This window comes from Cyprinus carpio, chromosome B16, assembly GCF_018340385.1.
Source record: "Cyprinus carpio isolate SPL01 chromosome B16, ASM1834038v1, whole genome shotgun sequence".
Taxonomy (NCBI): Eukaryota; Metazoa; Chordata; class Actinopteri; order Cypriniformes; family Cyprinidae; genus Cyprinus; species Cyprinus carpio.
The window spans coordinates 19,502,691-19,516,228 of NC_056612.1; the positions used below are offsets into that span (position 1 = coordinate 19,502,691).

Sequence of the window (13,538 nt, forward strand, 5' to 3'; positions counted from 1 at the left end):
ATCTTTCACACGCGGTCTGATGCTTTGACTTAATAACGCGGCAAGTGATTATGGTTGCAATGTCCAGACAAATGACAGTTGTGAAATATCGAGCTACTCAATAAACATTAAATAACATTCAGTAAATATACTTACTAAAGAATGCTAAAATAGCTGCGAAACATTGTAACGTCTTTTTCATAAAGCGTTACAACAATGTGTCCTAATTGGAAAATTATGCATAAACGTGTCTAAGCGAAAAAAAAAAAAAAAAAAAAAAAACAGCCACACGATACAACAGACCCAAGTTACAAAGGTCAAAGTATGTCTGCTGCAAATGTCTTTCCTAAAAAAAACCACTGAACTTTTATCGCCCCCTAGTAACGTCCTGGCCTATATTTAGGAGTTGTCATAAATCCAGATGGATTGATTGACAGCTCTGACTGTCTCGAAGGCCCCGCCCCCTCGGCTCAACTGACCGTGCAGAAGCAACTTATTCGTGGGAACAAAACTTCTTACATTTCGCTGAATTAAGATTTATGTGACATAACGTATTATAAACACATCACGTTTTCACTTAAAGCATATTAATGCGCACATAATGACGCGAGAGGAGGACCTGTTGCGGATTGCTAAAAAACTAGACAAGATGGTGTCTAGAAATAACATGGTGAGATCCTAATTTTGACGCAACGCTTCGCGCTGTTTGTTTGTGCGATCTCTGTGCATGCTGCTTATGAATAACTATTTTAAACTTTTGTGCATGTGTATTTATGCTGTTTTGATAATGCTTAATTTAGGTACATGCGTGCACAAGCGTTGCTTTATTTTGTTTGAAGTGTGTGAGAGACCGTAATGTGTGTGTGTGTGTGTGTGTGTGTGTGTGTGTAATAGGAATACAGAGACGCATGTGACAACAGGTGTTGGCTGAGGATTGCTTAGATTTATTCAGTGCAGCGATAAGAACGAGAACCAAAGTGTGATCAGTGTAGACAGAGTTTTGTTGACATGTTTGTATGCACGTTTTGTTAATACTTAACAGCATGTATGTACAGATTATATTCTCTATATAATCGTGTATGTGACGAATAAAAAATCTTGTATGTATTGGATTCCTCGTAGTGAATGGCACAAGGTCGTGGAGGCGGTGTGTGTTTTGGCCGACATAAATATTTTCACACGCACAGGCAGAGAATTTAAAGGGATAGTTCATCCAAAAATGAAAATGAAACTTATGCAGTAATTTACTCAGTCTTATGTTGTTCCAGTTTGACTTATGACTGTGGAACACAAATGCAAAAATGCCTGAGATTTTGCAACCGTGACAATGAGTTATTATAATGTAAAAATAAATAAATACATGAAATAATATTAAGAACAAAATGAATACAGTTATTAGGTAATTAAATAATTGTTAAAATACTAAAATAATTATTTATCTCCCTGTTTGTATAGGATGGAGCTCTAGATCTTCTGAGAGAATTGAAAGATTTCAACATGACACTGAAGCTTCTTCAGGTATGTTTTCTGGATCATTTGTATTGACATACTTTATTGATTCCTTTAGGGATATATAGCTGCAAATCAAAGGCATCACAGCTTTAGACACATGCAGTGCATTCAATATGGACCTTGCAAAACAAAAATCCATGGCAAATATGGAGAGAATTATAATAGAGAATTTTAAAATGAAGATGTAAGAAAGACTTGTGGATAATATAACAGCTAAGATACTAATCAGATAGATTAGTACATTTTACTACATAAATATGCAGCTGCTCTTGTTAACATCACAGTAGGTTGTCTGATATCTCGTGCATTTGTTTGTCTTAGAGTCAAGATTTACTTTTTTCCAGGATACAAGAATTGGCATGTCTGTCAACAGAATAAGAAAACATTGCACAAACGAGGATGTTGTCAACTTGGCAAAGATCCTTATCAAAAACTGGAAGAAGCTTTTAGGTAGGTGTACTGTTTTAAAGAAGTAAAATAGTTTTTTTTTTTTTTTTTTTTTTTCTATTTATTAAGTTTTAAAAGGTAATTTATTATAGTATGGCTTAAAATGTAATGTTTTAATGCATTTATGCCTTTTGTCTTCATCAGAATCGGCTCAAAACCAAAAGTCTGAGAGGTCAAATGAGGTGAAGAATGGCAATCATCCAAGCAAGCCATCAGGGTCACCCAACAGGACCTCTCCTGAGAGAGGGTCCAGGTATGTTTGCTGATATCAGGATAAAACATGGAGGTATTCCAGACACAGTTTATGTAAAGTGTAATTGACCCTTCACAAAGAGCTTGATTGACAAGCGATCCGACCAATCATAACGCCGAATCTGCCATCTTGTCCGACAAAAATATCAGACAGGAGAGTGTATTAACTTCGGTGGACTTAAACTTGAAAAATTGTGGGTATTGAATGATGTCTTTCCACGGTTGAAATTAAAAACATTCTGATGTTCATTCATGTTCATTTCATGCTTTAAGTAAATATGAAAAGACGATTGGTTCACGTGCCGCTTGAACTGAGGTGCTACAGCGATCTGTCACGACACATAAAAGAGCCACAAAATTGTATTTATTGTTTGAGTTTCTTAAAAAATTACAAAATTTTAAAGCTGAGACTTTGTTACATACTAGAAGTAACTTGCTCTATCTTGACTGTCTGCACGTTGTCAGTTTGCTTTTTTGCTTTGCGATGTATTTTTTTTCTGTTTTTGCGAAGGGTCAATTATAAACCGCTATAAGAGGGTGGTCTGTTTTTTTTATACTAACATTGATTTATGCAAAAGCAAAGACTTGTTGTTTGCGTTATGAAGTATAACCTGTTTATCTCGTCAATCCACGAATCAACAATGGAATTTAAACCAGACTTAGACTCTAACAAGAAACTTGGTGAAAAACACAGAAGAGAGAAATGTGATGCAGAGCCTAGGAATGAAAAACGAGAAAGTGAACAGAAAAAAGAGAAACAGTCTATTAACAATAAAAAGGAACGAGAGAGGTGAGAAGCTCATGTGCTGTATAAAGCCCCTCTGCCCCTGCAAAACCATGCCATTAGATTGAGAAGTTTTATGTGCATTCTGTTTAGGAGAGATGCATTGAACAGAGATCATCTTCCCTTCCCAATGACGCATTCATCTCCGCCTCTCAAGTGTCCTCCGGTTGGGGAAGTGAAGAGGGAGAGGTTAGGGCTTGTGCATGCAGTTGCAGCATGTGACTGTGGTTAGGAGGAAGCACTTATTACCACATAACAAAACATGCAGCCGTTTCTGATGATCTAGAAAAAATATTTTCTTTAAAATTTCACAAAATAACAACTGCATTTTTTTGCACTTTTTTTCTGCAACTGTGTAGTTATTCTATTGGTGGAATATAAGAATAGTTTTTTCTGTTCATGTCCAACAGCATGTTGAATTAAATTTAAATTGAACAGGAAGTGGAATTTACTGAATTAAAAAAAATCAACATCATCACACAACAAGAGGAATTTCTTTGGTTATATAGCAAAACAAAAATAATTGCATCGTTAATTCTAGACTATGTCGTTTTTTTTTTTTTCACTGAGTTGTAGAATACGTTTACATTAACTGATTAGACATTCACTACAGTTCAGAAGTTTGGGATGAGTAAACTTTTTTAATATTTTAGAATAAGTCTCTTATTCTCATATGTCTTTACTGTTACCTGATTAATTTAATGCATAATTTCTGAATAAAATTCTTAATTATTTTAATAATAAAAAAAAATCTTACTGACCCCAAAGTTTGAAAGGTAGTGTATTTCTCTAAACCTATAGCTAAATACTTGAAACACCAGAACAATCACAAAATGTCTTTTAATTTATTTAAAAGATACGCTAGTACACATTAATTTCCATCTTCCTTAAATTCAAATTTGAATTGCAGTTCTGCATTGTGTTTGCTACATCAGTACAAAATCAGGAATTAACTTAAAAAGTTGTTCTTAGTCTTTAATGGTGCATGAACCTGATGCCATGATGTTTTTGCTTTTGCCATGCTTTTGCTACCATAGTTGTCAAGAGTAAAAGTGGAATGTAATGTATGATGAATTTTCACTTTTGTTTAGGAAAGATGCTCCTGTTGATTTTTTCCCTCCTGCTTCGATCAATTCCCACCCTCCTCTAAGACGCTCATCAGTAGATGTAAAGAAAGAGAGGTCAGAGCGTTTTGCATGCTTGGACATGTGTTTCTTAAGAATGTGTCATCGAAGTGCAAAATGTTCTAATGTAGTCTATTGGTTATAATTGCATATTACCTACGATGGTAGTTGATAGAGCAACCGACACCTCAAAACGGTTTAAAAGTTTGGGGTCAATAAATTTTTAAAGAAATTTATGATTTTTTTTGTTAAGTAAGGACACATTAAATTGGTTAAAAATTGAAGTAAATACATATATACTCATGGTTTCTTTGTGTAAATTAAAACAATACAAATTCTCACCTTTATTGACACTGAAGACCGGAGTTTTGTCTTCACAGGAATTAATTTCATTTTAAAATATATCACAATAGAAAATAGTTATTTAAAATGGCAATAATAATTTTTTTACTGTATTTTCAATCAAATAAATGCAGACTTGATAAGCATAAAATACTTCTTTTCAAAATATATATAAAAAAAAACAAAATAAACTCAAAACCCTTTACAGTCTTTTCTTCAGTCTCATCCTCAATTTGATGTTTGCATCTCTTGTACAGAAAAGACACTCAGGGTCCTTTACAGTCTTTTCTTCAGTCTCATCCTCATAAACATCCCTCCATAGATGGAAAGAAAGAAAGGTTGGACATTGTGCTAGAAGTGCATGCAGTGTGTAACAAGAAAACATCTACTTTTATAAGCGATCTCCTTCATGTCGAATCAACATTTCAATGAACATGCTTGTTTTCATGCAGGAGAGATGCACCTCATCCTCTTTTTCCTCTTCATCATCACATTCATCCTCCTCCTATTCCTATCCCTAAGCGTTCATCAGAGGTGAAGAAAGAAAGGTCAGGGGTCGAACTCGAGAATGTGTTCTGATTTGTATTATCTATAATTATAATAGTAAATCTCTAACATAGAGAGTCACTACCAAATATCTATCTTCACAGGAAAGATCCTCCTGAAACTTTAGCTCCTCCTGCTCCTACCCTTTCTTCTCCTCCTCCTCCCAAACGTCCATCACTAGAAGAGCCCAAAGAAAGGTCTGAGCACCTTTCAGTTAAAGTTCATAAAGATGGCTTGCCAGTGAATAGAATAGCACAGTGTAATATATCATTATTGGTTTTGTTTTGGAAAATAGCAGTCGTCATTGCTCTAAATAATTCCGTGTTCAATCGATGGGAAATTGTAAATGATCATTTTTAGTTCACTAGATGACCTAGTATCACATATGCGCTTCATTTGTAATGCCACATTTGAATTGTATATTTCTTGCCTAGGGCAAAAACAGCACCTGATCCGAATGCCCCACTTCCTCCTTTACCTTTTCATCTACATCCTCCTCAGAAACGCGAGATGAAGAAAGAGAGGTCAGGGCTTGGTGTGTTGTCTTTTTGAGTAAACAAAGTACTGCTAATCCTTTTTAGCATCATTTTAGCGTAACACCGTGTTCTAACCAAGCACAATGTTTCTTGTTTCATAAATAATCAGTGACTTTCTTTGCTTAGAAAAGAAATGGCTGAACCCAGTGCTCCTCTTCCTCCTGTTCCTCTCCATCTTCAGCCTCCTACACCTATGAAACGTCCCTCATTAGATGCAAAGAAAGACAAAGAGAAAGAAAGGTTAGGGTCAGGCGAACTGGAAAGCATGTAGATATTAAAAGCTGCGTGCCTGTGTTTTTACTTAATTACTTCATCACCTGAAAAAGAACTAAAGCTGTTTTACTATAGAAAAGACACATCAGACCCGAAGCGACGGACTTCTGAACACAATGAGAAAGATAGGTCAGAAGCATGATGAATACTAACCCTTGGACAAGATCATTGCTGAGTGAAATTAAACTTGAGGTTGCAATGTTTCGTCTTAACTAACTGTTGATGTTATGAATTTAAAGAGATATTACCACCCAAAAATAAGGATTTTGATATAATTTACTAACCATCATGTTGTTCCAAACCTGTATGACTGACTTACTTCTGCGGAACACAACAGAAAAATCTTAAACAAAGCACTGTCACATTTTTCCATGCCATTCTAGTAAATGGAAACTAGAGCTTTCATTTTTCAAAAAGCAACTTAAAAGTATTTCATACAAGTTGCATGCTACATTCATACATGAGGATGAGTAAATGATTTTTTTTGAGTGAACTCTTCTTTTAATTTAATTTGAGTCTTTGTGGGGATGATAATTGGTCACCATCATGTAGCGCTGAGACAATGCTTCTTTTTCAGAAAAGACACAAGTGACAGTAAACCACTCAAAAGGCCATCAATGAAGATCAAGATAGAGAGGTTTGAATAGATGTTTTGCAACTAAATGAAGGCAGAGGGCAGCAGAAGTGCATGCGTTATTCTCATTTTGTCTTGTAATACTCATGGTTTCTTTGTGTTCATTAAAACAATACAAATTGTCACCTTTATTCCCCATTCTCCTTTTGTTTCTAGAAAAGACTCCACAGATTCTAAAAAGCTCCATTCTAGAAAGCTCAGCCTGGATGGATGGACAGACAGGTCTGCTCATGCATCACTTATCATTAAAAATGCTGAAAAGATCTATGAGATTTTCAGGGCGAAGAAAATCAGGTGTTTGTGTTTTACGCTTTTACTGCAGTAAGGACTCTACTGACTCCAAGTCAAGCCATCACCTTTTGAAAAGACAATCAAGTGAACCTAAATTGGAGAGGTAACCTGTTACAGCAGTGCAGTAGTAAAGTATTTAAACTTACTGTTGTTTACAAAGGTACATGCATGTTCATTCATGATCGGCACAGAATGTTTACTATAAACTCTCATGTCTTTTTTCTCCAGGAGAGATTCTACTAACTCAAGGTCTGGCAGCTCACCTCAGGCCAAGAAATCTAGTGAAAGGCAAGAACTATATTTACCAAAAATAATATCAAATAAATCAACAAATCACAAAAATAATGGTCTTTATCTTGTTACACTTGTAGTGTTCCTGGTCAAAAATAACTGGCCTACAAAAAGTTACACATTTCTCATTTTACTATATTAATACCAAATAATGCTTTTTTTAACTAAAAAATTGAGGAGCATAAATTCAGATTAATGATTATTTCCAAAAAGAAATACAAAACCTGTGCTAATATAAAAAGAGTTGACAGAAAGATTAAATCCAAAATGAATGCTTTACAGTCAAGTTTTAAAATTCTGGTCATTTTTTAAGTTAGGTAAAGGATTTTCAGCTCAGTAGAGCACAAAGGTTAAAGCTGGAATAGACTTCACAACTTTTAAAATCTGAGCAGATTTGAAAACACTAGGCATCATATAGTTGCCGACTTTGTAAAAGGTTTCAAAGAAAAACTACACTAAACAACATAGGATCAAGTCATTCTGGAGACAACAAAATCAAGCAGAAACATGTACCTTGCTGTTGGAGATGCATGACAAATGAAAAAGCGATTTTGTGGTCTGTCATCTCCGACTGACTTTTGCCATCTGGAGTTCACCCCTCTAGGCTGTAAAGCGGGGCGTACTTCTGCACAAAAGTTGTGTAGTGTAATCCAGCTTTAAGTTTAAATGAAATAGATTTCTCAGTGCCTGCTTTGCTTTAACTGAAAGTCCAGTTTTCATAGACATTCGAGAACTAAAGACTCCTTCCTGTTTTTCCCATACAGCAAGAGTAAACCAGAGACCCCAAAGACGCCCACAACACCCACAAGCCCCCTCTCCCCGTCGTTTAGCTCCGGTGTGGGTCCTTTATCTCCTCGTCTGCAAACTGGGGATCCCATCAGGGACAAATGCATCGAAATGCTGACTGCTGCGCTACGTACAGATGGTACTCAAAAACAAACACTCGACACCCACACAGACATGCTGGCATATATTGTTTTGATGCTTATTATTTTGCAAATCATACTCACGATATGCTTTTCCTCTTAGATGACTACAAAGACTATGGGGCAAACTGTGAGGGCATGGCAGCAGAAATCGAGGATCATATCCTTAGGAAACATATGTGTTGACTTAATCAAACTAAGTGCAGAATCTTCTTGAAAATATTGTTTAATGTTTGCAAGTTGATTTCCTTAACCATGTTCTTCTGGTTACATATCTACCAGGAGATAAGAGCCGTAGATATGAAATACAAGAACAGAGTTCGCAGCCGCATAAGTAACCTCAAAGATCCCAAAAATCCCAATCTGCGTAAAAATGTCTTAGCTGGAGCCATTGAGTTGAGCCGCATCGCCATCATGACTGCTGAGGTGGACTGCAGATATTGGATCTCTTAAATAATTATCAGTAAAAATCAGTAAAAAAAAGTATCAGTAAAATCTAAGTTTGTCTTTAAATCAATATTTATGTCTTTTTTTCCAGTAAAAATATAAAGTGGTAAAATAATAATTATAAATATAATTTGGTAAGAATTGTTTTCAGAGAACACACACTACTTTTTTGATGTTTTTTTTTTTTAAAGAAGACACTTATGTTCATCAAAGTTTTTCATTTTTCGTTTACAGTGCAATGTTGCAAAAGTTAGCCTTTGAAATGAAGTGTTGACAAACAGATGATATATCTGAAACTAATGCATAATGTACTGTTTATAAATGAATGCCATGTTTCTGCCATTGTAGGAGATGGCTAGTGATGAACTGAAACAGTTGAGAAACGTGTTGACCCAGGAGGCCATCCGAGAACATCAGATGGCAAAGACTGGAGGAACCACCACCGACCTGCTGCAGTGTGGCAAGTGCAAGAAGAAAAACTGCACCTACAACCAGGTACATAAATGAAACTTATCTTACAGTTATTAGCTTCAGATATTTATCATGCATAAGAACTTAGTAGTGTGCCTAGTCATAGTCTGAGTAATGCACTCTTGAAAAGGTCTGTTAGGTTGTACCTTTTGGAGAACCTTTGAAAATGAGTCGTCCTGAGCATATTTTACAAAGAACCCTTGTCATTAAACGAGCCTGTGGTCATTAAAAAAAAAAAAAATTCCTTTTGTATCAAGAACTGTATCTTATTGAAGAGAAAGGAAATGTGCTTATGAAGTAATTCCTTTTGTTTTTTTTGTTTTTTTTGTACATTTACAGGTGCAAACCCGCAGTGCTGATGAACCAATGACCACCTTTGTGTTGTGCAATGAATGTGGTAACCGCTGGAAGGTCAGAAAAATATGTTTTGGCTCATGTATTTACTATGTATTTCTAATATTGCTGTCAAACGATTAATCGCATCCAAAATAAAAGTTTTGCTTACATAATATATGTGTGCGTACTGTGTATAATTATTATGTATATAGAAATACTCACACATGCATGTATATACTTCGAAAATATTTACATGCATATGTATATTCATATAATTTATATTATTTATAAATATATTTAATATATAAACATAATTTTTTCTTAAATATATACATGCTTGTTTGTGTATTTATATATACATAATAAATATACATAGGACAGACACATATATTATATAAAAACAAAAACTTTTATTTTGAATGTGATTAATCACGATTAATCGTTTGACAGCACTAATTTCTAAACAAACCGTTGTGCAGTAGAAAAATGTAAGTAACACAAGTGTCTTTTAATATGTTTTTTCTAGTTCTGCTAACCTGAAGCCAGAATTCCAAGAACAGTGACCATGTAGGATTCCTCATCTTATTTTTTCATTTGGAAGAGAAAGTAATATAACTTTCTATTCTACCAGCAAATGGCCCAGAATTTATAATAGGTAAATTAAAGCTGCAGTCCGTAACTTTTTTTTGATTTCAAAATTAACAAGATTCATATAATAAGCGAGTACGCCATAAATCCATTTTCCAAACTGTGTTTTGGCTTATCCTGAATCACTACAGTACACCTATAATAAGTGTTCATATTCTGAGTATTTTAGACTGGTTCGGGTAGGTACCGCTGCGGAGTAATCCAGTACCTGCGTGATTCATCACAGACATAAACAGAGAGAAGTAGCTCCAACTACAATGTTCTTCCACAAGACGCATGGAATTCTGTTTATTGACCTCTAGAGTGCCAAAAGTTATGAACTGCAGCTGCTTTAAATCTTTAACTTTTACAGAGCAACACAACATGGCAAAGAGGGTGTTCCGTTTATTCATAATTGAAGTGAAAATTAATTACCTAGGAAATGTAAATCTGTTTAAATTGTACACTTTTATACTGTTTTATGAAATGCCAGAATTATTATAATTTTTTTTTTTAACTTGATTAATCAGTTTATTATGCAGAATCTTATTGGGGTGAGATATTAAAAATGAAAAAGGAAATTCAAATTTGAAAATGTAATATGTAATTTATGAAGAGAATCCTGATCTATTTCAGATGTAGCAGCTATACTGTTTAGTACAACACAAATAATAATTTTAAATGGATGTAAAACTATTTTTTAATTATGGTGAAACATAAAATGTTATAGAGAAAAAAACTTGGTTTAATTCAAATAATAAATGTAATATTGATTTGAATAAATTGTTATATTGCTGTTTTTGTAGTAGTAGTAGTAGTAGTAGTAGTAGTAGTTTTGCATACAGGCCATTCAGGCACAGCTATTGTTGTCCAAAGCTCATCAGATATGCTTGGCCTCTGTTCAGTCAGGTGTGACTGCGCTTGTCAACCTGCTAGCCCTGTGAAAGCAGAAAATCCCACACACATTCTCTCTCTCTCTCTCTCTCTCTCTCTCTCTCTCTCTCTCTCTCTCTCTCTCTCTCTCTCTCTCTCTCACTCATAAACACACAGAGAAATAATGAGATTAAATTCTCAAATCATCACTCACTCACTCACACAAACACCCCTGCACACAAACAAACACTCAGAGAAATAATGAGATGAAATTCTCAAATCATGCTGTGAAATTCTCAAAAATTCAGAGTGAGTCACTGCTGGATTAAATTGCCCAATTTTATTATTCTGCAGACAGTCATACTGCTGACATATGTAAATTAAATACAAGAAAACAACATACGTTTATGACGCAATCCATTGTCACAATTGCTCACGTATTTCTAAAACACGCTATATTTTTGAAATCTAAATTATAGTCCCTTTCTATTATTTTACAATAGAAATAAATTACTGTTGTACCCTATGACTCATATAAATGAAGACTAATAGAGTTTAAGTGAGAGCCATTTTTCCTCGTCTGTACTTGTGGGAAATTTAATTCATTGGTATGTCAAAGTCCGCCCCGTGTGTCCTTATTCATGGGCATTTCCTACTGACGCACTTCTAGCCGAGCTAATGATGCCCCTGTCACTATATTTTGGGTTTAATAAGTACCCTGGCCTCTGCTATCCACAATGCACTGTTTTTGAAACGAGATGAGTAACTCTGTGTGAAATTATCCCTTTTAGCACCGAATCTTCACTCAAGTTTCATTACTCAGTTTACCAGGGTGCCCACTCATTACAAGTGAATGGAATTAAAGGCTGTTAATGGATGTTCCGCTTTTGACAGCAATTCCTGTGGTAAAAAAGAAATGTCACTGAGAGGACGGCATGAAGCAGTGGATAACTATGCCAGCGCTGTGCAGTGTTCAGAAAGCACAAGTTATTTCTCTCAGGCTTGAGCAGATAATTGGATGCCCTGCAGGTAAGAGAGCTCCTCAGTCATTTTGATGCTTAGACTGAGTAGAGTCATATTACAGCTTTGGCATACGTGGAGAGCCATGGGTATTGCTGTAAGCATCAGGAGGTAAAATTGCAAATGAATACAAAAACAGATCAGAACAGAAGGTATGACCTCATATGTGCACGCACACAAATTTGGTGTAGGATGTATGTTGATACAATTTTCACTTGGTAAATTTCACAAAACCTTACAGATACGGCAAGTAACATATTGTATTAAACATGAAATTTTGAAGTAGATTGAAATAGTTTTGGAAAACAATAATCTTTTTGTTTACAGCTTTGAGAAATCATTTTTTTATAGTGCAAGACAAATCCCTCTTTTCCCTATAGGTTTTTCAGTCCAAAGGCAACAACTAAGACTCATTTAGTGATTAGTCATAACCTAAATAAAAAAACAAACAAAAAAAAAATATTAATAATACTTTAACATTGTTTTTCGCATTATTGCTAGGCAGATTGTTTTTGTACATTGTAATGAACTGTAATGAGCTTTAGGATAATAGCTTTAAAGGTAAAAATTAGTCATTATAAAATTTGTAAAATGTATATAACTTTACAGAACAACCCATAATTTACATTTTAAAACTTTTAAAACTTTGTGTTTAAAGAAAAAAAATATAAAAAATAAACCAGTAAATCAAACAGCTTTTTTATGCTGAATTAGAATATCTACATGATACTAATACTAAAATCCTGATACTCTTGATAGTTTAACATACTGACAGCCACCATAAAAACACAAGCTGTGGTAAATACTAATATATAGAAGGTACACAGCATCATATACACAAATACAAAACACCATCATGGTAAGACGCATGGCACTAAAATAATGCAGTCAAAATATCATCTCTTAAATTTAAATGAAATCTATACAGTAGAAAACTACTATTGTGGATTTGAAAATAATTGTTACGAAGTATATCAGTTCTTCAATTTGATGACCTTTGTGGCAATGAAATACGCGATAAAACACACACGCACACAAATGTCCAAAAATCCCCATAGCGCACACACAACCAATCCTAACTGTAGAGCTCTAGACCCCTTGCTGAGGATGAAGTGAGTCAGCTGTTCCCATGGCAACTATATTTCACTGAGAGAATCCATTAGGATCTCTTGGCTCATTTTTGCAGTGGTATCAAAGGACTGAGACTCATTCTATCAAACATCTAATGTGTTCCATTAGACTTTAGCCATCCTGACCTTAGAAGGTGGATGATTGCTCTTAGTGCCCACTCATCTTTATAAAATATTTAAACAGGATTTGCTGAATCCTCCCTATAAAGATGGTTCCCTAGATGCATCTAAGACCAAAAATAAATACACTTGTGCTACTTAAAATCAGTTAAGAGGTTTAATTATTATAAATCATTAGTACAAACTGTCAGAGTTTGACTGTGAAGGCATAAACTATATGACTAGACTCGAGTCTTGCAGGAAAGAGGCGACACTATCTCAAGTGAGAAGATGAAAGCCCTTTAAATACCAACCAGATGTTCTGAATTTAGTGCTATTTAAGGACTCAAATAATTAAATTGTAAGTTGCTCCTGGAGGAACTAAAAAACAGCATGATTTAGCCAACTATCCAAAGCTTGAAGATGCTCATAGTCACTACATCTCTGATGAATGAGTTGCCAGGCGGACAAGAGCATAATTGACTCTTGGGCTTCTTTTCATCTCTAAACTTTCATGGCATGAAAAGCAACATCAATATGCCTTTATGAAGGCACTTTAGTGACCTATGGGACACATGTGGTTGTATGACTATAAGAG

At 34.9% G+C, this 13,538-nt stretch overlaps 1 protein-coding gene across 23 annotated transcripts; it reads left to right on the forward strand.

The window, feature by feature from the left end:
• Positions 1 to 403: 403 nt before the first annotated feature.
• tcea3 (transcription elongation factor A (SII), 3) lies at positions 404 to 10,192 on the forward strand. Of its 23 annotated transcripts, XM_042741327.1 has the most exons (23): positions 411 to 649; positions 1,435 to 1,497; positions 1,836 to 1,941; positions 2,083 to 2,192; positions 2,826 to 2,980; positions 3,068 to 3,163; positions 4,066 to 4,155; positions 4,698 to 4,778; positions 4,893 to 4,988; positions 5,091 to 5,183; positions 5,421 to 5,510; positions 5,649 to 5,762; positions 5,871 to 5,924; positions 6,373 to 6,432; positions 6,586 to 6,651; positions 6,752 to 6,823; positions 6,949 to 7,008; positions 7,776 to 7,936; positions 8,041 to 8,097; positions 8,209 to 8,363; positions 8,733 to 8,879; positions 9,195 to 9,266; positions 9,718 to 10,192. In XM_042741327.1, the coding sequence occupies exons 1-23, from the start codon at positions 581 to 583 to the stop codon at positions 9,724 to 9,726; spliced, it is 2,076 nt and encodes a 691-aa protein (XP_042597261.1). In that variant the 5' UTR covers positions 411 to 580; the 3' UTR covers positions 9,727 to 10,192. The 23 variants fall into 23 exon arrangements, 22 of the variants coding, with proteins under 22 accessions (XP_042597278.1, XP_042597275.1, XP_042597277.1 ...); XM_042741329.1 differs by lacking the exon at positions 6,752 to 6,823 and having other exon boundaries at positions 410 to 649; XM_042741328.1 differs by lacking the exon at positions 5,871 to 5,924.
• The last annotated feature ends 3,346 nt before the right edge of the window (positions 10,193 to 13,538 follow it).

Coding starts and splice junctions, on each gene's coding strand:
- tcea3 (XM_042741327.1), top strand. CDS start 581: ATGACGCGAGAGGAGGACCTGTTGCGGATTGCTAAAAAACTAGACAAG. Junction 2,981..3,067: donor AATAAAAAGGAACGAGAGAG/GTGAGAAGCTCA, acceptor CATTCTGTTTAG/GAGAGATGCATTGAACAGAG. Junction 6,824..6,948: donor AGTGAACCTAAATTGGAGAG/GTAACCTGTTAC, acceptor TTTTTTCTCCAG/GAGAGATTCTACTAACTCAA.